Here is a 26985-nt window from a genome sequence, read left to right on the forward strand (position 1 = left end):
CCAGAGACGTGAAAGACCTTTACAATGAAAATTACAAAACACTGCTCAAAGAAATCAAAGCCGACATGAACAAGTGGAAAAATATCCCATGCTCATGGATCGGAAGAATCAATATTGTGAAGATGTCCATCTTACCTAAGGCAATCTACAAATTCAATGCAATACCCATTAAATTACCAACAACATTCTTCTCAGACCTAGAAAAAACAACACAGGAATTCATATGGAAACACAAACATCCAAGAATAGCCAGAACAATCCTCAGCAAAAAAAACAAAGCAGGTGGTATCACAATACCAGATTTCAAACTTTACTATAAAGCTACAATCATCAAAACAGCTTGGTATTGGTACAGGAACAGGCATATAGATCAACGGAACAGAATTGAGATTCTAGAAGCAAAACCTCAATTGCTCAACCAACTCATCTTCGACAAAGCCCCCACCACCTACCAATGGGGAGAGGAGAACCTATTCAGTAAATGGTGCTGGGAAAATTGGCTGACCACATGCAGAAGATTGAAACAGGACCCCTATCTATCCCCATGCACAAAGGTTAACTCCAAATGGATCAGAGACCTAAATGTAAAACCTCAAACCATAAGAACCTTAGAAAAAGAAGGAAATACTCTCATGGAAATCGGAACTGGCATCCAATTCCTGTACAAAACCCGAAACCCACAGGACTTAAGAGAGAAGATAGACAAATGGGACCTTATTAAACTGACAAGCTTCTGCAAAGCCAAAGAAACCATCAAGAGAGCAGGGAGACAGCCTACAGACTGGGAAAAAGTATTTGCCAACTCTAGGTCTGACAAAGGCTTAACATCCTGGATCTACAAGGAACTGAAACATACTGAAAAGAAGAAAACAAACAACCCCATTATAAAATGGGCAAAAGATATGAACAGACACTTCACAAAAGAAGACATTCGAGCAGCCAACAGACACATGAAGAAATGCTCAACCTCACTAATCATCAGGGAGATGCAAATCAAAACTACACTGAGATACCACCTAACTCCAGTCAGAATGGCAATTATCAACAACTCAAAAAATAACAGCTGCTGGAGAGGGTGTGGTGAAAAGGGAACACTTCTACACTGTTGGTGGGAGTGTAAACTAGTGCAACCTCTGTGGAAAGCAGTGTGGCGATTCCTAAAAGCTCTAAAAATTGACCTTCCATATGACCCTGCAATCCCCCTACTAGGAATATACCCTGAAGAACACAAATCACTCTATAAAAAAGATACCTCACACGTATGTTTATCGCAGCGTTGTTCACAATAGCAAGAACCTGGAAACAACCATGCTGCCCATCAAAAGAGGACTGGATTAAAAAAATGTGGTACATATACATGATGGAATACTACACAGCCATAAAAAAGAACAAAATCATGAATTTCGCTGCAACCTGGATGGAACTAGAGTCTATAATACTGAGTGACCTCTCACAGAAACAAAGATCCAAATATCACATGTTCTCACTCATATAATGGACCTTGAACATCCAATGCAATACTATAAGAAAATGATTGACAGTACTGGAAAACTATGGCGGGGAGGGGGATGGAATTAACAGTAGCAAATATCTGTTGGGGGATGGGAAAACACCTCTTATCAACAGGGTGCCTGAATGAAACGTAATTGTACACCTAACCCTTAACTGTACCCCTCAAAACAATAATAAAAAATACTGATTAATGAAAATAAATAAATAAATAAATTCACTTTAATTCTGAAAAAAAAGAAAAGGAGTGACAGTAGCGGGAAACTGCAGGAGGGGAGTTGGGAGGTGGGATTGACAGTAGTGGGAATCTGCCTGGGGAAGGCGGGGGCACACTTCATTAACAAGGGTACCTGCATAATGAATATTTGTATACCTAATCCTGAATTGTACCCCACAATTTTAAAATAAAAAAATTAAAAGTTAAAAAAAAAATCTCACTATCGTGAACTCCAGACAAACTAAATCACTATGATGAAAACTGTATCATAACTAGTATATAACTAGAACTCATAGACTCACTCTACAACTCTGTTCAGGGATATACAGAAATGCAAGACGTCCAGGAAATACCTCCCAGCATATTATATATTCTTTATGCTATTATTTATGCTAGTATATATTCTTTATGTGATTATTTAACTGAGTAATTTACTTTTACCACTTTATTAAAAAGTCAAAAATAAGTATACAAATCTCAGTTTAAAAAAAGTAAACTATGTTGTTATTACACTAAACAAATGTTTCCATGTGCATTTTATTAAAAATAAAGGCCTAATATAACACAGAATGAGTAAAACTTTTGACTTTAACAAAACATTCACCTAAGTTTTCAGAGGTTCCTATAAGTGGCATCATGTGGGTAGCTGTTCACAAGGTCTAATGCTTTATCCAGTCAAAGGTAAGAAGGTTAGATTCAACTTATTAGTCAAATATCAATATTCTTCAAGTGAATAAATGCTTAAAAGAACACTTATTCCTTCTAACACAGTGAGAGACTCAACATCTTAAAAACATCTTAAAAAACTAAATGGAAATCTGGCATAAATTTGTTTTCCTATGTGATGACTCACTGCAAAATATTAAGGTCATGGGAAGGATATGTTTATAAAAAAACAAACTTAAACTGAGAATATGTTTCCAACATGACCACTAAAAGTAATCAAAATGAAAAACAGCAAAATTCTTCTTTAAAATCCCATTTTGTAGAAAGAGTGCAAAAACTGCTGCACCTTCAAAAACTTTATTCTGAATATTCAAAACTGGAAAAAACAAAGTTGAAGACTCATGTGACATACCTCTCCTAGAGCCTCGTATCTTTTCTGGTTCCATCTGTGCAAATCTTCCCGGTAGTTAAAAACAAATGGTTCCCCAGTTTTTATGTGTCTTAACTGCCCCTCTAAAAAGGTAAACAAACAAGACTACTATAATTCAAAGTACATTTACAACAATATAAACAGCATAACAAATAATGTCTGATAAAAATTTAACTTTCTCAAAGCAGTTCTTTCTTTAGATTTTTTCTTCAGATACAAATGTAATGCAAACCTATAAATAATATAAATAAATGATCCATAAGTACTCAAAAGTTATTCTTATTGATCTTCAGCTCTCTAATCTAAAGCAAACTAACACTATTTTAAGGTCTAATATGTATAAAGATCTTAACTAGCTATTGCTATGAACGCAGTACCAGTTCTCAAGAAGCTTAGAGGCTATTTGAGGAGTAAAAACAAAATATTTAAAAATTGAGCAACTCTTTGGGAAGTTAAACAAGGATGAAGTCAATAATCTAAAAACTGCTACAGGCAATTCATGTAGACAATAAAGTCTAGAATGATTTTGGAGAAATGAAAAATCCCTGTGGGTTAGAAGAGGTTCAGAAGGTTTCAGTGAGATTTCTCAACTGGGCCTTGAAATATGGGCAGGATATCAAATGAAAACTGGAAAGAGGCAGTGGATAACACTAGTTTGAACTGTCAAATAGAAAACACAAATCAGAGATCTTGGCCAATAATGACTAAACTTTCTAATAATTTCAAAGGTACAAGCAATTAAGCAATGTAGGCAAAGCAAGGAAAGGTCTGGGACATCCTGGTGTTTTCCCCACGTCCTTTGTTCTCACTGGATCATACTCTCTGGCCCAAAGTAAGTGAAGTCTCTAAGTGAGGCATACAAATTACCTTACACATTGCTGAGCAATTGGGTTATAAAATATTGCCATTTATGTGCCAAAGAGTTGTACTGCTAGGTGATATTCTTCAGAGAAGCATGCCTCATATATCCAAACACTGTAGGTTTGTTTACCATGAGCAATGCTAAACCAGTCATAACTGCTCAAAGAATTCTGTGGATAAAGATTCTCCTCATAGTAAATATTAGTCTATATTTAATTCATGACTTAATTATCATATATCTACAAGGAAAAAGGACCAAGCTACCTGTCTCCGCAGCAGGACTCTTTTTCCTCTGGTAATCAGGAGAAACAGACCACAGGCCAATTGCTTCAACCCCATCTCCCCTCCAGGCAGCAAATATTACTACTTATACATATACTGGCATATAATATCTTCATTAAAAAGCGTGAAAATTAATATAAGAGAAAAGATCAAAGTTTCTAGTATCTTCTGTTTACACTTATTTGACATTCCAGTACACAGAGAATGGGATGTCAAGTCCTAATTGATATTGTAAAAGGATATCCACTAATACAATAATAACAGAGCACCAATTCAGCTGATGCAGAGCAACATATAAAAAACTACTACTTAAATGCTACCTATCCTGTAATAACATTACCTTTCAAGTTTAACAGTGTATTATTAATCCAATAAATCATGATTCTTCACTCCAGAAACATCCTTGCAATCTATGGTATGTTCCTCCATATCCCAAGTGTAAAGGTTATTTTATTCAGGATTTAATTAATAAATTTTAAGACAAGGATGTTGCCTGAAAAATCATGGAAAATTGCTTTAAAATATTGTCACAGATAATTATTGCCAGTCACTTCATTTTAAATAACATGTGAAACAGTAGCATCTTCCTCTATAATTTAATTAGGAGTTCCAATTGCATACCAGGGCACTGAACACTCAAGGTTGAAATGCATAAGCTGAATCAAATTCAGGTCCATTAGTTTACGTGACTTGACAACTATAGGAAACTGTTACTTGGTTCTTTCACTTGAGTGAAGGATTTCATCATGCAAGGATAAGTCATTATTTCTCAAATTAAATTCATAAAACATTCTAGCTGGTCTTTAAAAGTAGCAAGTAAATCTGCTCTATAATTATATTAGCATTGTTAAGTAAATTTTGCATATAGCACACAACACTTACTTTCATTAAAAGCATATTCAAATCCTTCCAGGGTATCAGGAAAATCAAGAGGTGGTTCATCTTTTTTCATTAGTTCATCCAAATCTATCCTAGACAATAAATCTATAAAAAAATAGAAAATTTACTTATATTTTTAGTTAATAACAAATAATTATATTTTAATTTAATTTTAAATATTCTTTTGTCCTATTAGATTAATTCTTCTGTCCTATTATAGCTTTAATTGGTCATGCTATTAAATTTTTAAGTTCCCAAAATACTGCATTATGATCATGCATAAAGTCAACATAACACAAGCACTTACAAAGTCATAATTCTGAAAACAATCACCACTTAAATCCTATGTACCATTATATTAAATTAACTTCTTCCCTTTCAAAATACACAGATATAAATTTGTACCTTATTAACCTCATTCTATAGTTTGAAAGTTTCAGACATTAATGTAACTAAAAGGTCATTAAATCTTATGTAGAACTGAAACTATTGTTTATGAATAAGGAAACATTATAAACCTAAATAGTGTTAATATAGTATACTATTCCATTTTTAAGAAGAAAAAATGTTAAAACATACTAACTAGCAAAAACTGGTTGACACAAAGCAGTTTCTATTTTTCACATCATTTGATTCCATGCAATCAAAAAATCTGTCAGTTAGTTTTTTTAATAATAATTTTGTTTTAGAATAATTATAGATTTATGGAAAAATTGAAAGACAGTACAAAAAGAGTGTTAAACCCCTTACTTGCTTTCCCCTATCACTAACATTTTACATCACTATGGTACATTTATCAAAATGAAGAAACCAATATTGGTACATTACTACTAACTAAAGACCAGATATTTCCCTAGTTTTTTCATTAATGTTTATTTCCTGTTCTAGGATTCTATCCAGGATACCACATTGCAAGTAATTATCATGTCTCCCCAATCTCCTCTAGTCTGTGATGATTCTCTGCCTTTCCTTCTTTTCCATGATCTTGACAGTTTTCAGGAATACTAGTCAGGTACTCTGTAGAATGGGCCTCAATTTGGGTTTGTCTGATATTTTTTCTTGTGATTAAACTAGGTTTAAGATATTTGGAAAGAATACTACAGAACTGAACTATCATTCTCAACACATTATTTCAAGAAGAACATGACCTCAATAGGAAATTACTTGGTTAAGGTAATATTTGTCAGGCTTCTCTACTATAACATTACTGTTTTTCCCTCTCCATAATCTACTATCTGGAAGTGACAATGTCTGGCCCATCCTCAAAGAGAGGAGGAAGAATTATGCTCTATCTCCTGGAGTAAAGAATATCTACATATTATTGGTAATTCTTCTATGTGGAAGTCATTTCTGTTCCTCCATTTACACATTTATGAAATCACTTATATCAGTATGAACTCATGGATACTTATTGTATACTTTGGGTTACAATACAATACTACATCATTTATTTTGTTTCTCAAATTGTTCCAATCATAGCTATTGTAAGCTCTTCCAGTTGTCTCCTGTGTCCCTTTGACATGCACTTATCTTTCTGCCTTTTGACATCTCCTTATTTTCTATTACTACAAGAGGTGCTTCAGGGTCATTTTGTATCTTTCCTGCTCCAATGCTAGAATCAGTCTATCAACAAGTATTTTAGGCTCATATTACAGGATGAGGCAAAAATTCTCACTGTATGTCATCATATAGTCATCTCAAAAATCAGAAAAATAAAAACAAACATCAAATGTACTCAATTTCAAAAAAGATTTAAAGTCATTTTCATCTAAACAAGAAATAAAGGTTAGGTTTTCAGATTCTTCATTCTAACTAAAGTTCCTGAAAGTAAAAACTCCTAGAATATGCTGTAAGGCAAGACAGTCCCTTTCCTACAAAAGGAGTATCTCGGGCCAGGTGCAGTGGCTCAAGCCTGTAATCCCAGCACTTTGGGAGGCTGAGGTGAAAGGACTGCCTGAGCCCAGGGGATCGATACTAATCTGGGCAACTTATTGAGACCTCGACTCTACAATAAATCAAAAAATTAGCCAGGCATGGCAATGTGCACCTGTAGTTCTGGCTACCTGGAAGGCTGAGGTGGAAGGATCACCTGAGGCCAGCAGGCTGATGCTGGGGTGGCCATGAGTGTGCCATTGTACTCCAGCCTGGGCGACAGAGTGAGACTCTAACTAAAAAAAAAAAAACAAGTATCACAGAAGTAATACTTTATTTCTGTCTCACAGGGACACAATAAATCCCCTGTATAGAACATCATCAAAAGACGCTAGAGGAAAAAAGTGTTTTGTCTACCTCCATTCTCTAGTCTCTCTCTGTAGGACACAAAGACAATGCATTAAAAACCTAGTTAAAAAAAAAGAAAACTTCATTTAAAAAAATCATGGTTTAGTACTCTTCAAACTTCTATATCAAACTCAAATCACACAAAAATACACCAATCTCAACATAAAACATGTTTGCAAACTCTAGTAAAATAGAAATGTCAGATAATATGCATACCGGACTTAAAAAGGAACATATGAGTATGCTGACAATTCCTCATTCATTACTAAAGTTCTGACCACTCTGCAAATCTTTCCAAAATAAAGTAAAAATAGAAGTTTTTAATATTGAAAAAACGGCTTGTAGTGGCTAAAGATTATCAGTTCTCTTCTTCCAGTGAAATGAGGTTCTGGGGCAAAATCAGACTCCTTCATTTCACAGTCACATTCTACAATTCATAACTTGCAAACCTTTTCATCACACACACAGAAACCATCCAGTATGTGAGCAGATGTAATGTGTCTAATAGCCACTTTCTGTTTCTACTAACATAGAATTAAAAATGCAGTCTTACATCTATATATCCCTTAAAAATTTCAAAGCATTTTCCCATACATTACCTCATTTGATAATCACAATCCTATGAAACAGTAACAAGTATTACCATCTTAACTGTCTTTCAGACAAGGAAGTGAACTCAGAGAGATAAAATGGCTTGTTCAAAATTATAGCTTAATAATAAGTGGGATTAATAAAATAAGTACATCTCTCAAAACCAAACTTAGTGCTCTTTCAAAATCACCATACTGCTTCTATATGCCATACAACCTTATAACACTCTGTACCCCTTTTCTCCTGTTACAAAGAACCATCAGTTATGAATACAAATATGTGCCTTGGATTTCCTCAAAATGTTTCTTTGAATGATAAAATCAACAACCAAATAAAAGGCATTTCTCAAATTTGTCCTCTGTCAACTAGAAAACGTGGTATAGTTTTTAAATTTTTCTCAGCACTAAGAAGACATACAGAAAGAAACTGTCAGAAATTATTTTTCTGCTTTGTAGAAGGAAAGCAATATTGTAAAGTTGCATTTTGCTCAGAGACTGGGTTCCATAGGCAGTGAATTATGCAAAAATCAAGTACAATAAAAGCTTTCCATGGAAAAAAATTCCTTCAATTACCTATAAAATACAGTAGTCTTGAATCATATAACCTAAATATGCATCAGATGTGACATGACTTTTTCTTTCCTAAAACTTGGCTCTGGTGATTAAAATAATAGAGTGACTAGAATTATTAACCTCATCTAAGCATATGCAAACAACTATAAAAATACCATTTAGTACCCAAAAGAACTGAAAGCAGGAACAACTTAAGCACATATTTATACATCAATGTTCACAGTAGTATTATCCACAATAGCCAAAGGTAGACGCACTCCAAGTGTCCATCAATGGATGAATGGTATGATGGTGAATTTCATTTTCTTAAGGGACAGGGTCTCACTTTGTCACCCATGCTGGAGTGCAGTGGCACAATCAGAGCTCACTACAGCCTCAAACACCTGGGCTCAAGGGATTCTTCCACCTCAGCCTCACCTAAATACCATGCTTGGCTAATTATCTAAAAGTTTTTTGTAGAAACAAGTTCTCACTATGATGTCCAGGCTGGCCTCAAACTCCTGGCCTCACATGATCCTCCAGTTTCAGCCTCCCAAATAGTGGCAATTACAGGTGTGAGCTACCAAGCCAAGTCCAATGGTTAATTTTATGTGTGAATTTGACTGGGACACAAGGTGCCCAGATACCTGATTTAACATTAATCTAGGTGTCTTTGTGAGGTTCTTTCTGGATGGGATTAACATTTGAATGGGTAAACTGAGTAAAGCAGACTCCTTCCTTAATGTGTGTGTGGCATATCCAATCAGATAAAGGTTTGAATAGAACAAAAAGGTTTGAATAGAACAAAAAGGCAGAACAAATGAGGATTCAAACTTTCTGCCTATCTTTGAACTAGGACATCAGTCTTTCCCTGTTTTCAGACTTAGACTGGAACTCACACCATCAGCTCTTCTGCATCCCAGGCTAGGGAACTTGGGCTAGGACTATACAGTTCTCCAGGGTCTCCACCTTGCCAACAGTAGATCTTGAGACTTCTTAGCCTCTTTGATAGTGTGAGTCAAATCTTTATAATAAATCTCTTTATATATACACACAAGCAAATACATGCTGAAGGGATGCAGGAAAATTCACCCCAAAATACAGCTTTTTGCCACAGGATCTCTCTGACCTTTCTGGCTCCACTTAGTCACAGAAAAGCTATGCTTCCCTACCTGGTATTCATTATCTATTGCAGAAAAAAAGAGCAAGATACCACCACACTTGAGCAAACCTTTTTTCAAGCATGACTGTCTCCAAGGATGAAATTCCAAAAATAACTATTTGCAAGTCATTCTCTGCTTCCCCATCCATTCATTGCCCCTCAAAAGTAAAATCTTCTTCTTCCCCCACCCATAACCTGTTTTACCAGAATTCAAGTCTGCATTCTTCTTGTAACCCCCAGACAGTATTCAAGTTTCTATAACTCATAGGGAAGATGGATCTTCATTCTGAAGGCCCACATGTATACAAGATAATAAAATTTGTATCTTTTTCTCCGATAAATCAACCTTGCCTCATGCCAGTGATTTTTCAGCAAACCTCTAGAAGCCAACAGCCAAAGTCCCCACAATACATACATATATACACCCACATACATACACATGCAACTGGGTTCTGTTTCTCTAGAGAATCATGGTTACTACAACATTGGATAAACAAAATGTTGTATAAGCCGGGTTCGGTGGCTCAGCCTGTAATCCTGCGCGTTGGGAGGCTGAGGTGAGTGGATTGCCTGAGCCCGCAGGTTTGAGACCCGCATGGGCAACTTGGTGAGACTTCATCTCTACAATAAATCAAAAAAATTAGCCAGGTGTGATAGCGCACGCTTGTAGTTCCAGCTATTTGGAAGGCTGAGGCGGAAGGATCGTCAGAGCCCCAGCAGGTCGAGGCTGCAGTGGCTGGGAACAGCCACTGCACTCCAGTCTGGGGGACAGAGTGAGACTCCAACTCAAAAAAATATATATATATTGTATAAATATACAGTGGAATATTATTCAGTCGTAAAAAGAAAAGATATTATTAAACAACATGAGTGTTCCTTGAAGATATTAGGCAAAGTTAAATAAGCTGTCACAAAGGCACAAATACTGTATGACTGCACACATATGAGATACTTGAGTAATCAAATTCATAGAGACACAAAGTAGAATGGCAGTTACCAAATGCTAGGGGGAGAGAATAATTGGGAGTTATTTTTAATAGGTGTAAAGTTTCATTCCTGCAAGGTGAAGAGAGCTCTGAAGATGGATGATGGTGATGACTTCACAACAATGTGAATATATTCAATGCCACTGAACTGCATACATAAAAACAGCTAAAATGGTAAGTTTTATACTATGTATATTTTACCACAATAAAGAAATACCATTTGGCATGTTTTTTTTAACTTTATTAGCTAAATGAGTATTTAAAACATTACTAGAATTTTACTTCTAGCAGAACGGAATAACAGGAACCAGATTTTTTTCCTCCTTAAATAATTAGAAAGCCTGTCATTACATGTGAAGAAACAATTTTCAAAGGTTGGACAATAGGCAGCCAGAAGTATATTCACTGAGAGAAAACAAACAAATGTCATAAACCTTTTGATTGCACCAGTTTACTGCATGGAGACAGTTTAAGACACAGCAGGAGTGAGAAACCCAGACAAAGAATGAGGATCCTACTGAGTTGAGGAGACATAGATCAGAATTGGACTAATCCACGATGGCTAGATTTGGAAGAAGAGAGTAAGAGCAGAAGAAACTGATTAGAAAGAGAGAATGCTATGCAGAGTTTCAGAGGGATTCTATCAAGTTTTGACTATTTATCCATGCATACAGGAGAAAAAAAACTTACCCAAGGACAGAGAAAGCAGCAGGCTGAACAATTTATGAAATACACACAAGAACTACACATACACCCATAAGCCAGGATAGAAAGACATAGTAATGTATAAGCCATCTGATGGAGTTGTCATTAGGATATTATTACCTTAGTAGCAGGCTGAATTAGACCTGGAAAAAAAGTTACTCTAAAACTACCATATTAAAGATTAGAAAAATAAAACTCAAAGTTACCAAAAAATATACATAATATAATGCCTTCAAGAACAAACTCCAACATTCTTTAAAAGAATACCAAAAAGAAAGCAAAACAAATATCAAGCACTAATTTATTCTTTAAAGGAATACAACAAAATTCAGAACCCAATATTGCAAATTTTACAATGTCTGGCATCTTTGCAAGTATCTAGGCAAGCAAAGAAGTAAAAATCATGATCTAAATGCAAGGGGAATAACAATCAATAGACCAAGAAATTATAAAGATGAAGAAATTAGCAGTAAAGGATGTAAAACAACTATTTCAATATAAATATCTTTTAACATCATTAATGTACAGAAGTGAGAAACTGAAGAACAACTTCAGACATCTATATAAAAAGTGTAAAATAAAAAAGAATATAAAGAATTACCAGCAAATGAACTTTAAAATGTAACAACAAAATTACCCAAAGTGAAGCACACAGAGAATTAATCGTTTAAGAAAATAAACATCCTCAACTAATGGGACAATGTCAAGTGGTCTTACATATTTTAAGTGGGGCCTAAGATTTTAAAAATCAACATGGGGGGAAGGTTGATAGCTAAGGAAAAATTTTTTCCAAATATGATGGAGACCACAAATCCAAGCAGAATAAACATTAAGAAAATGATACAAAGGCATATCATAATTAAATTTTTGAAAAAAGATGGTAACAAAACCTTAGAATCAGACAGAGAAAAACACTACTACATAGGAACTAAAATAATAATAAAAAGACTTCTTGGAACCTATGTAAAACAGAAGACAATGATGCAACATCTTTCAAGCACATTAAAAAAAAAAGGCCCATCAGCCTAGAATTCTATGCCAACCAAAATCATTAAAAATAATAATAATAAAGATTTTTTTCAGACATACAAAAGCTGAAAAACTGTATTGACAGTAAGGCCTACACAACAAGAAATGAGCAGAAAATTCTTCAGGTGCAAGCAAATTATACCAAATAGAAATATGCATGTCCACAAAGAAAGGAAGCATAACACAGTGTGCATGTGTATGTGTGTGTGTGTAAAGAGAGAGCACATATAAATAAATAAATAAAAGCATTTATTTCTCATTCTTTTTTTAGGATTCTTTAATCTCTTTAATAAGCAACAGAGAAACAAGGAATATCATTACAGACCCTGCAACAATTAAGAGAACACGAAAGGAATACTATCAACAACCCTCTCTATATAAATGAACATAATAGATGAAATGGTCCAGTCCTTAAAAACCATAAATTACCCAAACTCACTCAATTTGAAATAAATATAAATAGTTTTATGATTATTACACTTGATCTTAGCCAAAAGGCCGAGAAGTGATTATAGTTTTATGATTATTAAAGAAAATGAATTTGTAATTTAAATCTTCCAAAAAATTTTTCCAGGTCAAGAAAGTTTTGCTGGGTCAATCTTTCAAATATTTAAAAATAAATTAGCACAGCTTCTATACAATAGCATTCCGAAAATAAAATAAGAAATATTTCCTAAATTATACTAGAATATCAGTATTACTCCAATACCAATAATACGCAAAGACAATACAAAAAAAGAAAACTACTAATCAATATCAATCATGACCCAGAAACAAAAATCTCCAACAAGCCAGTCCCTGGATTTTGAAGAAACCACCAATCGAGACTAGCCAACACCAGTACCAGCATATGCTTCTCTGTGGCCCAATAACAGGCAAGCTTGGCCCACCATTGCCAACACTGGGACCCAAGACATAAACTACCTGGCATCCTTAACTCCTGTGAAACTTCACCACAGCCTCCACTAACAACTGAGTAGAGCCTCTCCCTAAGCCAGTAAGAAAATCATAGAACTATATACAGGCAAAGAAATCACACACAGATTACAGTACCGTAAATAGAATCAAAGCTAAAGTGCCTTACCCAACTAAAATCACAGATAAACATTCAAGAAAAAGTTCTTCCTTATGACAGCAAATTCAAAAAACTTGGAAGAAAGAAATAGTACTCTAAATACACAGATATCAATGTGTGTAAAGACACAAAAAACATTTTTAAAAGCAAGGAAAAATGACACCTCTAAAAGAAACACAATAATTCTCCTGAATAGATTACAATTAAAAAATTGCAAAATGCTAGGGAAAAAATGGAAAATATTGACATTAAAGAAGCTCAGTGAAATACAACAGAATAGAGAAAAGACAAATCAGAAAAAAATCCTAATATGAATGAAAAATTGACCCCCCCCAAAAAAACCCCCAGAAATACTAGAATTGGAAAATTCATTGAAGGAAAGACAAAAATACAATCAAAAGCTTCAACAATAGAATAGATTAAGCATAAGAATTTCAGAACTTGTAGAAAGTTTTTGCTGAAATAACCCAACTAAGCAAAAATAAAGAAAAAATAATAAAAAAGAATAAGTAAAGCCTATGTGACATATGAGATACCATAAAGCAACCAAATGTTCAAATATTCAGTGTCCCAGAAGATGAAAAGAAGAAAATCTGTTTAACAAATTAAAAACTGAAAAAAATTAAAAGTCCAGCAAGAGATTTAGATATCCATATACAAGAAGCTCAGAGATCACCAGATAAAATTCAAAAATGTCCTCTTCATGGCACATTATAGTCAAACTGTCAAAAGGCAATGACACAGAGCAAATTCTAAAAACAGCAAGACAAAATCAGTTGGTAACTTATAAAAGAATCCTCATCAAACTAACAGCAGATTTCTAAGCAGAAGCCCTACAAGCCAAAAGAAAATGGGATAATATTTTCAAAGTGCTGAAGGAGGAAAAAGAAAAAAAAACGGACAGTCAAGGATACTATACCCAGAAAAGTTATACTTCATAAATGATGGTGAAATAAAGAGCTTCACAGAAAAGCAAAAACTGAGAAAATTCATCACTACAAGAACAACCCTACATGAAATGCTTAAAACTACTACACCAGGAAGTGAAGAGATGATATGTACCATTATGAAGATGTATGAAAGTATAAGATACACAGTTAGAGGAAATTAAGAAGAGAAAGGACTCAGAAAACCACCAAACCAAAATGATAAAGACTAGAAAAGAATGAAAGAAACAAAGGATATACAGAACAATCAGAATTAATTAAGAAAATGGCAGGAATATGTCCTCATGCATCCATAATAATCTTGACAATAAATGGAATAAGCTGTCCAGAAAAGATATTGACTATATGAATGGATTAAAAACCATGAAACAATTAAATGCTGACTAAAACTCATCTTATCAGTAAAGACAAATATATACAAAAATAAAGGCATGAAAAAAGATACTCCATGCAGATGGAAACCAAAAAATGAGCAGAAATAGCTATATTTATACCAGATACATCAGACATTAAGTCAAAAAAATAAAAAGATACCCAAAAGAACATCATTATAAAATGATGAAGGGATCAGTTCAGCAAGAGAATATTTAACAGTCCTAAACATATTTGTACCCAACATTCAAGGACCCAGACATGTAAAGTAAATATTACTTTAAAGATCTAAAGAGAGAGATAGACTTCAACACAATAATAGTTGGGAATGACAACATTCCACTCTCAGCATTAGATCTAGACACAAAGTTAACAGGGAAACATTGTAATTAAATTGTACAATAGACCCAATGGACCTATCAGACACTCAACAAAACATTTTATCCAAGACCTACAGAATACACATTTTTCTCATCAGTACATGAAACAATCTCCAAGAAAGAATATATATTTATGCAAGAAAACAAGTCTTGAGGAACTAGAAAAACTGTAAAAATTCATGGAAATTAAGCAACAAGCACCTGAATTACCACTGTGTCAAGAAATAAATTAAGGAAAAAAACTCAAAAGTATTGAAGCAAATAAAAATTGAAACACAACATACCAAAACCTAGAAATACAGAAATATTAGTGCTGACAGAAATGTCAGCATTATAAAACTAAAAGAGCTTCAAATTAACAGTGTACCTAAAAGAACTAGGTAAGTAAGAATAAACAAACCCAAAATTAGTAGACAGAAAGAAATGGAGATTAAAACACAATACAAAGGATCAACAAAACGCAAAGTTGTCTTTTTTTTTTTTTTTTTTACAGATAAACAACTTTGACAAACCGCTTGCTAGACTAATAACAAAAAAAGGGAGAAGACACTAATAAACAAATTAAGAAATGATGGAGTCATTACAACTGATATCACAGAAATACAAAAGATAATCAGAGACAATTATGAAAAAGTATACAATAATATCTGAAAATCATAGAGGAAATGGATAATTCCTGGACAAATACAGCCTACTGAGATTGAATCAGGAAGAAATAAAAGAACTGAACTGAACAATAGTGAGTAATGAGATCAAATTAGTAAAAAAAAAGCCTCCAAACAAAGAAAAGTCCAGGACCATATGGCTTTACTGCTGAATTCTATGAAATTTTCAAATAAGAATCTTCACCAATTCTCCTCAAACTATTCCAAAAAATAGAAGAAGACAGAATTCTCCTAAACACATTCTACAAAACCAGCATCAGCTGGATACCAATGCTGGTATCCAACAAAAGAAGAAAACTACAGGCCAATATTCCTGATGAACATAGATAAAAATTCCTCAACAAAATATCAATAAACTTGATCCAACAGTGTATCAAAAAATGAACACAAGATTATCAAGTAGGATTTATCCCAAGAATGTAAGGATGGTTCAATATATGCAAATCAATAAACCTGATAAATCACATTAACAAAATGAAGAACAAAAACCATATGATCAGGCTAGGAGCAGTGGCTCATGCGTGTAATCCCAGTATTTTGAAAGGTCAAGGTGGGAGAATCACTTGAGGCCAAGAGTCCAAGACCAGCTTGGCAACATAAGGAGACATCATATCTACAAAAAAGAAAAAAGGAAAGAAAAATAATCTGGGGTGGTGACAAATACGTGTGGTTCCAGCTACTGAGGAGGCTAAGGCAGAAGGATCACTTGAGGCCAGGTATTCAAGCCTGCAGTGAGGTATGATTGTGCGACTGCACTCCAGCCTGGGTGACAGAGCAAGATCCTATCTTTTAAAATACACAAAATACCTAGTTAGGACAATTAACAAGAGAAGGAAATCAGAGGTATCCAAATAGGAAAAGAGGAAGTCAAGTTATACCTCTTTGATGACGATATGATTCTATACCTTGAATATCCAAAAGAATCTGTCAAAAAATGCTTACACTGATAAAGGACTTTGGCAAAGTCTCAAGGTACAAAATAAATGTTCAAAAGACAGTTGCAGTCTTATATAACAACAACAAGCAGGTGAAGAACCAAATAAAAAGCACAATCCCATTCATAATAGCCACAAAAAAATGAAATACCTCAGCATCTTCCTAACCAGAGAAGTGAAAGACCTTTACAATGAGAAATACAAAACATTGCTCAAAGAATTCCAAGAAGACACAAACAAATGGAAAAATATTCCATGCTCATGGATAGGAAGAATCAACATTGTTAAGATGTCCATCCTACCAAAGGGAATCGAAAGATTCAACACAGTACCCATTAAATTACCAATGTCATTCTTCTCAGACCTGGAAATGAAAATGCAGAAATTCATATGGAAACATAAAAGACCACTAATACCCAAAACAATCCTTAGCAAAAGAAACAAAGCAGGAGGTATCACACTTCAGACTTCAAACGTTACTATAAGGTTACAGTCATCAAAACAGCCTGATATTGATACAAGAACAGGAATATAGTCCAATGGAACAGGACAGAGACTCTGGAAGCAAAGCCTCAATTTCTCAACCAATTCATCTTTGGCAAAGCCTCCAACAACAACCACTAGAGAAAGGAGAACCTATTCAGTAAATGGTGTTGGGGAAACTGGTCGATCACATGCAGAAGACTGACAGAGGATCCCTACCTATTACCATACGTAAAAATTAACTCTAAATGGATCAAAGACCTAAATGTAAAACCTCAAACTATAAGAATCCTAGAAAATGGAGGTGACACCCTTATGGAAATTGGAACTGACAACCAATTCCTGATCAAAACCCTATGTGCCTATACCGTAGGAAATAAGATAGACAAGTGGGACCTCATCAAACTAATGAGCTTCTGCAAAGCAAAAGAAACCATCAAGAGAGCAGGGAGACATCCCACAGAATGGGAAAAAAATATTTGCCAACTGTATATCTGACAAAGGCCTAACATCTAGGACCTACAAGGAACTCAAACACATCGAAAGGGAAAAAACAAACAGCCCCATTAAAAAGTGGGCAAAAGACATGAATAGACACTTCTCAGAAGAAGATACACAGGCAGCCAACAGACACATGAAAAAGTGCTCACTAATCATCAGAGAAATGCAAGTCAAAACCACATTGAGATACCACCTAACAGCAGTAAGAATGGCCAACATTAATAAAACAAACAACAGATGCTGGCAAGAATGTGGAGAAAAAGGAATGCTTCTACACTGCTGGTAGGGAATGCAAACTAGTGCAACCTCTTTGGAAGACAGTGTGGTGATTTCTGAAAGAACTAGAAATTGACCTTCCATAAGACCCAGCAATCTCCCTACTGGGAATACACCCAGAGGAACTCAGATCATTCTTCAAAAAAGATAACTGCACGTGCATGTTTGTTGCAGACCTATTCATAACAGAAAAAACATAGATCCAACCATGCTGCCAATCAAAGCTGGACTGGATAAAAAATGTGGTATATATACACAATGGAATATTATGCAGTCATAAAGAAGGACAAACATATGGACTTCGCAGCAACTTAGATGGATTTAGAGTTGATCACATTCAATGATCTATCACAGAAACAAAGAACAGAGTACCATATGTTCTCACTTATAAGCGGACCTTGAACAATGATCATAATACTAAAAGAAAGGGATTGGCAGTAGTGGGAAACTGCCAGGGGAGGGGGGTTGGGCTTGGCAGTTGAGGGAAACTGCCAGAGGAGGGAGGGGCACACCTCATTAACAAGGATATCTGCATAATAGGAATTTGTATACCTAAAACTGAATTGTACATTACATCTTTAAAATAGAAAAAAATTAAATTAAATACACACACACACACACACACACACACACACACACACACACAAACAATTATCTCAGTAGGTGAAGAAAAAGCACTTGATAAAAATTCTCAATAAACTAGGCAATGAAGGAACATACCTCAATATAAACATCTCATATGACAAACCCACACCTATCATCATACTGAATGGGGAACAGCTGAAAATCTCTCTAAAAGCTGGTGCAAGACAGGATGTCTACTTTCACAACTCCTGTTCAACATAGTATTGAATTTCCCAGCCAGAGCAATGAGGCACAAGAAAGAAATATAAAGCATCAAAATTGGAAAAGTGGAAGTCAAATTGTCTCTCTTTGCATATTATATGATCCTATATCTAGAAAAATTTTAAAGATTCTACCGAAAGACTCTTAAATCTGATAACAAAGTTGCAAGATATAAAATTAACATACGAAAATCAGTATTTCTTCTATACACTAACAATAATCTACCTGAAAAGGAAATCAAGAAGGCAAATTAAAAGAAAAAATTCCTAGGAATAAATTTGCCAAAAAAGGTAAAAACTTTCTACAAGGAAAACTACAAAACACTGAAAAAGAATTTGAGGAGGATACAAACAAATGGAAAAAACACACCATGCTTACAAATGAGAAAAATAAACATCATTAAAATAATCATATTGGTCAAAAAATACAGATTTAATGCAATCACTATAAAAATATCAATGGCATTCTTTACAGAAGTAGAAAAAAATCCTAAAAATCATATGGAAACAAAAAAAGATCCCAAACAGCTAAAGCAATAGTGAGCACAAAGAACAAAGCAGGAGGCATCACACTATCTTATTTCAAAACATTACAAGACTACAGTAACTCAAGCAACATGGTCTTGGTATAAAAACAGATACATAGACCAGTGGAACAGAATGGAGAACCCAAAAATAAATCCATGCATCTATACGCAACTGGTTTTGAACAATTCCAATAACATAAAATGGGGAAAAGATTCCCTCTTCAACATATGTTGCTGGGAGAACTGGATATTGGCATGCAGAAGAATGAAACTGTACCCATATCTCTCACTACGTACAAAAATTAACTCAAGATGTATTAAAGATACAAACGTTAAGACCCAAAATTATAAAACTACCAGAAGAAAACGTAGGGGAAACACTTCAGAACATTGGTCTAGGGAAAGATTTTATGGCTAAGACCTCAAAAGTTCAGGCAACAAAAACAAAAATAGACAAATGGGACTCTTAAACTTTTTCGTTAATATTTTTAATATTTAGTTAATTTTTTAATATTCCCATTTAAAAAAATGTACAAGGAGTAAAAATAAACATTTCTCAAAAGAAGACATACAAATGGTCAATAGATGTATGAAAACACGTTCAACATCACTAATCATCAGGGAAATGCAAATCCACAATGAGTTATCCTTTTACCCCAGTCAGAATGGCTATTATTAAAAAGCCCAAAGTAACAGAAACTGACAAAGATATGGAGAAAAGAAAACCCTTATACACTATTGGTGGATAGGAATGTAAATTAGTATAACCACCATGAGAAACAGTATGGTGAATTATCAAAAAATTAAAAATATAACTACCTGTAGTCCAGCAACCCTAGTACTGCATATTTATACAAAGTAAGGAAAATCAGCATCTCTAAGGGATATCCACATTCTCCATGTTTACTGAAGCACTATTCACAATAGCCAAGATAAAGAATCAACCAAAGTTCCCATCACCAGATGAGTGGATAAAGGAAATAGAACATGAATACACAATGGAAAACTATTCAGTCATAAGAAAGAGTGTATCCTATCTTTTGCAGCAGCATGGATCTAACAGTCATTATGTTAATTAAATGTTCCAGGCACAGAAGGGTAAAAATCACATGTTCTCACATGTGAGCTAAAAAAGGTATTTCATGGAAGTAGAGAGTAGAATGAAAGAGTAGAGACTGGGAAAGGTGGTGGTGCAGGGGTTGGGAGAGGATAAAAAGAGTTTAGAAAATGGGAACAAAGATACAGTTAGAAAGAAGGCATAAGTCCTAATGTTCAATAGCATGGAGGGTGATAAAGTTTACAACAATGTATTGTAGATTTCAAAATAGCTAGAAGAGAGGACTTGAAATGTTCCCAACATATAGAAAGGATAAACACTTGGAGTAATGTATACCAGAAATACCCCATTCTGCTTATATAGCCAAATGCCACATGTACCCCATATATATGTAAAAACATTATGTATCAATAAAAAGAAACCAAGGTCTGAGAACATTGTCAATTACAAATTTTAAAAAGAAGTGTATCCAGAATTTTTGAAGAGCTCATAACAACAACACAAACTAAAAAAAAAAGAAAAAAGAAAATGAAGGGGAAATTCTGAGCTTCACCAAGAAAGATGCACATATGGCATATAATTTGCCATTAGGGAAATGCAAATTAAAACCATGAAGTAATACAAACCTGTGAAAATGAGGAGGGGAAAAAAAAACCTGTCAATATTAACTATTTGTAAGGATGACAAACAAAGGGAGTTTTCATACAACCCTCCCTATCCACGCGATCTTGCCATGAGTGACTTTTCCCGTTTCTCCAGATGAAAAAAGTCTCCAAAGGTAAATGTTATACCGATATGGAATCAGTAAAACAAAAAAATAGCAGAAGCACTCAAAGATAATCAAAACTGATGAGTTCAAAACTGTTTTGATCAAAAGAAACCATCAAGAGAGCAGGGAGACAGCCCACAGAATGGAAAAAAATATTTGCCAACTGTATATCTGACAAAGGTCTAACATCTAGAATCTACAAGGAACTCAAATGCTCTGAAAAGAAAAAAAAACAAAAAGCCTCATGAAAGAGTGGGCAAAAGACATGAATAGATACTTTTCAAAAGATATACGGGCAGTCAACAGACGCATGAAAAAGTGCTCACCCTCACTCATCATCAGAGACATGCAAATCAAAACCACACTGAGATACCACCTAACCCCAGTATGAACAGCCATCATTAATAAAACAACAACAGATGCTGGCAAGGATATGGAGAAAAAGGAACGCTTCTACACAGCTGGTGGGAATGCAAACTAGTGCAACCTATTTGAAAGACAGTATGGCGATTTCTGAAAGAACTAGAAATTGACCTTCCATATGACCCAGCAATTCCCCTATTGGGAATATACCTGGAGGAACTCAAATCATTCTACAAAAAAGATAACTGCATATGCATGTTTGTAGCAGCTCTATTCACAATAGAAAAAACATGAAACCAACCATGCTACCCACTGAAGCTGAACTGGATTTTAAAAATGTGGTACATATACACAATGGAATATTATGCAGTCATAAAGAAGGACACACATATGGACTTCACAGCAACTTGGATGGATTTAGAGTCAATTATACTCAGTGATTTCTCACATAAACAAAGAACAGGGTACCATATGTTTTCATTCATAAGCAGATCTTGAACAATTATAATACTGTAAGAAAGGGATTGGCAGTAGTAGGAAACTGTCAGGGGAGGGGAGGTGGGATTGGCAGTTGAAGGAAACAGCTAGAGGACAGAGGGGTACACATCATCAACAAGGGTACCTGCCTAATGAACATTTGTATACCTAACCCTGAATTGTGTCCCCCATCTTTATAATAATTTATTTAAAAACTATTTTGAGTAGTGGAAAAAGCATATTGATAGGTGTATTGCATCAAATGAAGAGCACTTTTGAAGAGTAAACATGGACGAATACACAATTTTTTAAAATTAAATTCCAGGTTTTTTTGGGGGGTACCCCATACATACACACATACACACACATTTGTATACACACATATACATATACATTTCCTTCACATACACACACACATATTTCCTTTCAACCTATTTGTTCTGTTTCTTTGTAGACTCCTAATACACTGTTAAATTTTTAATAAACTCTGTTAATTTAAAAAATCCAAAAGAATGTAGAAAAGGAGTAAAACCAGCATGAAGAAGTACAAACAAAACAAATATCAAGATGGTTAAATTAAACTCAACAATGTTGATCATCACAAAAGACAAACGTGGCCTAAACGTTCCAATTAAAAGATTGTTTTGTTTTAAAAATTTATACTTATAAGTGGCTACAATGTAAAGATACAAAAGAGATAAAAGGATTGGAAAAGTAAAATGCAAACACTAATCAAAATTAAATCAGGAATAGCTATATTAATATCAGAAAGAGTATACTTCAGAAAAAAAATGAACATATCAGGGAAAAGGAGGGAAATGTCATAAAATGAAAGGGGTAATTCATCAAGAAAACATAACAATACGAATGTGTATGTACCAAATCAGAGTGCTTAAAGAAAGAAAGAACAGATACAACTGGGGGAAAAAAAGTCTACATCTATAACAAGAGATTTTGATACTCCTTATATAATAATTAACAAAACAAGCATACAGAAAATAAAGGCATAAAAGACCTAAAACTATCAACTCAATCTACATAGCATGCCATCAAATAACAACAACGCAACACATTTACATAGCATGCCATCAAACAACAGCAATGCAACACACTTGTTTTTTTAAGTACATGAAACATTCACCAACATAACCCATGTTCTGGGCCATAAAATAAGTCTCAAATAATTTAAAAGGATTTTAAGTCATACAAAGTATTTCTCTAACAACAATAAAATTCACCTAAAAATCAATGAGGGAAATTTACCTCTCAAATATATATTTAATATATCTAATATACCCAAATAGTAAACACCAAACAGTACACTTCTAAAAATCCTATAAGTTAAAAAGAAAATCAGAAGAAATAAGAAAATATCTTAAACTAAATAAAAATGAAAATACAGCATATCAAAATGTATGGGATATAGCAAAGGCAGTGTTTACAAGAAAATTTATAACATTAAATGCTTAAAGCAAGGAAAGTCTCAAATCACTCATCTTTATGTTTTTAAGAAACAGCAAAAAAAAAAGACTGGCACAGTGGCTCATTCCTATAATCCTTCCTCTTGGGAGGCCAAGGTGGAAGGACTACTGGAGCCCAGGAGTTCAAGACCTGCCTTGGCAACACAGTAAGTCCTTATCTCTACAAAAAAATAGCTGGATGTAGTGGTGCAAGCCAGTAGTCCCAACTACTGAGGAGGGTGAGGCAGGAGGGTCATTTGAGCCCAGGAGTTTGAGGCTATGGTGAGCTGTGATCATGCCACTGTAACCTAGCCTGAGCAACAGAGTAAGAAACTTACTTCAAGAAAAACAAACAAACAAACAAAAAACCAGGAAAAGGAGCAAATTAAAAGTTTGCAAGCTAGAGAAAGGAAATAATAATGATAATAGAAATCAATGAAATAAAATAAGAAAAAGAATAGAAAAAAATCTATAAAACCAAAGGCTGTTACTTGAAAAGATAGACCATATTTTTATAGATAAAGTGATTAAACCGCTAGCCAGAGTGATCAGGAAAAGAAGAAAAAAAAAAAACCAAGTTATCAGTATCAGGAAACAGATGCTACAACACTAAAAAGTTAATAGGAAATATTAAGAAATATGTTACAACAATAAATTTCATGATGAAATGAAAAAATTCCTTAAAGAATCTGCCAAATCTCACTCATGAAGAAACAGAGAACCTAAGTAGTCCCATATCTATTAAAGAAATTACATCCAAACTTTAAAACTTCCTACAAGTAGAAAAAAATCCAGCCCCAGGGAGCCACACTGATGACTTTATCCAACAGTTAAAAAAGAATGAGTATCATTTTTACATGAACTCATCCAGAAAATAAAACAGCAGGAAAAATTTCTCAATTCATTTATGAAAACAACATTATCCTGACAAAACCTCACAAACATAGATGTAAAAGTGTGCAACAAAAATGTGGCAAATAGAAAACCAGTAATATATAAATAGAATAATATATTATGTCCAAACAGAGTTTATCCAAGCACTGCAAGGCTAGTTTAACACTTGAGAATCATTCAATGTAATTCCCCAAAACATGGTTTCTGAATCCCAGCTGCAGTCAGGATTTACGTCAGCTCCAGTATGCTTCATATACTAGTGGCTAGATGAAGTCTATTTTCTTTTCACAGAGCACGGCAGGAGTTCAGCAGCTGACAAGCTAGGCCACACAGATACAGTGTAAGGTTCTGCTTGTCTCAGTTCACTAACAAACAAAGCAACTACAAACTGGCCAAATGAAATTACTTGGCCAAAACCTTCATCACTGAGGCTAGGAAATGCATTCTTCACCAGAGAGCAAGGGAGAGTAGTACTTACTGAATAATAATCAAGGCTATCATAAACAATGATCCTAATAATTCAATATTCACGTCCAGAAGTTTTCATAAAGGCATATGGCAAAGTGCAGGCATTTCTGAAGGGGACTAGAGTTGGGGGAATAATTGTAAATAAAAACTAATCCACGTATGAACTAAGAGGACTTGATGTAGCAAATCTTTCCAGAAATCCAGGAAAAATGAGTTCAAAAAATCAGAAAGAGCCAGTAGACAACCCAAAATCCTGTAAAACAAGGAAAGAAGAAATACAATCTTTTTAAGAAACTGGAGCACTTTTACAAGGCTATTTTCATTGCCATCTCAAAAAGAGATGACACAATTGTCTCATACATAACATGCTTTCCTTTAATAATAACAGTCACCATTATCCTCCTCTTCACCATCTTCACGATTATCATTATTATAGTAAGCTAATTTAAATTGCCTCCTTCCAGAATGTACTGCTTTAACCTGCTCATCTTGAGTTTTAGCTGACATTTTTTCTGCCCACCGATATAATTTTATAAGATTTTTTCCATTTATGCCTTTATCTGAAGCACTTTTCCATTCATAAAAAATTAAATCACCTTCAAGTGTGCAGTCTTACCATGTAAACCTGCAACCCTCTAATGAACAGCAGTCAGTGATCATCAGTTCGCTGTTTTATGCATAAGAGCCCAATTTTGAAGAAACTCAAGAATAAAATAGCCTTCCTGTTACAGGGATAAAGTTTTCTTCGGTTTGCCAATTTGTTTTAAAATATATTATACTATGCATTTGCCACTTTATCTTCTAATATTTCCAATTTACTCCTTCATTAATCCTTACAATCCCATGTGTACTCAGCATTATTATTCCTATTGTACAGATGAAGAAAAAGATTCAGAATAGTTCAGTATTTGCCCATGGTAAGAGGAAAAACTCAAGTTTGAATCCAGATAGTTCTATCTTTAGAACCTATCTATACTCTTTTAATTTCACTGTATAACCTCTAAAATCCAGAAAATCAATCTGAACTCATATACTGCTGGCAGGAGTATAAATTAGAACCACAATCAAATTTCCATATTATTAAGTAAGGCTGAAGATGCACAAAATCTATCTAGGTGGAAACTCAGCACATTTATTTAAGTGGAAACTCGTACACATATTCATTGTCCTCACTCCTAAACTATCCATTATTCTGAGTGTGCTGGATCACCCCCAGCAACATATGCAAATGCAGTTAAACTTTCAATAGGATTGTCTACAATCGTTTCCAATTCCTCTCTTCCTGTTCTCTACTAAAAGTTTTCCAGTCAGGTTTTCGCATCTATCAATTTACAGAAACAGCTCTTTTTTTTTTTTTTTTTACTATGCACATTTTTTTTTTATTATGATATTGTGGGGTACAGTTAAGGGTTAGGCATACAAATACGTTTCGTTCAGGTACCCTTGTTAATAAAAGATGTTTCCGCGTCCCCAGACAGATATTTGCTACCGTTAATCCCATCTCCCTCCCCCTTCATAGTTTCCTACTACTATCAGTCACTTTCTTATAATATTACATTGGATGTTCAAAGTCCATTATATGAGTAAAAACATGGGATACTCAGATCTTTGTTTCTGTGAGAAGTCACTCAGTATTACAGAGTCTAGTTCCATCCAGGTTACTGCAAAATTAATGATTTTGTTCTTTTTTATGGCTGTGTAGTATTCTACCGTGTATATGTACCACTTTTTTTAATCCAGTCCTCTTTGGATGGGCCGCATGGTTGCTTCCAGGTTCTTGCTATTGTGAACAATGCTGTGATAAACATATGTGTGCAGCTATCTTTTTGATACAGTGATTTGAGTTCTTCAGGATATATTCCCAGTAGGGGGATTGCGGGCTCATATGGGAGGCTGATATTTAGAGCTTTTGAGAATCGCCACACTGCTTTCCACAGAGGTTGCACTAGTTTACACTCCCACCAACAGTGTAGAAGTGTTCCCTTTTCACCACACCCTCTCCAGTAGCTAGTATTTTTTGAGTTGTTGATAATTGCCATTCTGACTGGAGTTAGGTGGTATCTCAGTGTGGTTTTGATTTGCATCTCTCTGATGATTAGTGAGGTTGAGCATTTCTTCATGTGGCTGTTGGCTGCTTGGATGTCTTCCTTTGTGAAGTGTCTGTTCATATCTTTTGCCCATTTTATAATGGGGTTGTTTGTTTTTTTCTTTTCAACACATTTGAGTTCCTTGTAGATCCAAGATGTTAGGCCTTTGTCAGACCTAGTGTTGGCAAATACTTTTTCCCAGTCTGTAGGCTGTCTCCCTGCTCTCTTGTTGGTTTCTTTGGCTTTGCAGAAGCTT

The 26985-nt window shown here is 34.5% G+C and overlaps 1 protein-coding gene across 1 annotated transcript in view; it reads right to left on the reverse strand.

Annotated features, from left to right (window-relative positions):
• Positions 1-2762: 2762 nt before the first annotated feature.
• The window catches only part of LOC103272821 (protein FAM172A-like), a 65056-nt gene continuing 40833 nt past the window's right edge, over positions 2763-26985 (reverse strand). The window contains exons 3-4 of the mRNA XM_008070288.2: positions 4848-4949; positions 2763-2905 (exon numbers count right to left, since the gene is read on the reverse strand). Coding sequence (XP_008068479.1) covers positions 2763-2905; positions 4848-4949 — 245 coding nt within the window. The remainder of the gene's footprint in view (positions 2906-4847; positions 4950-26985) is intronic.

Source organism: Carlito syrichta, unplaced genomic scaffold, assembly GCF_000164805.1.
Source record: "Carlito syrichta isolate Samal-C Ts95f unplaced genomic scaffold, Tarsius_syrichta-2.0.1 Scaffold313310, whole genome shotgun sequence".
In the NCBI taxonomy this organism is placed as follows: domain Eukaryota; kingdom Metazoa; phylum Chordata; class Mammalia; order Primates; family Tarsiidae; genus Carlito; species Carlito syrichta.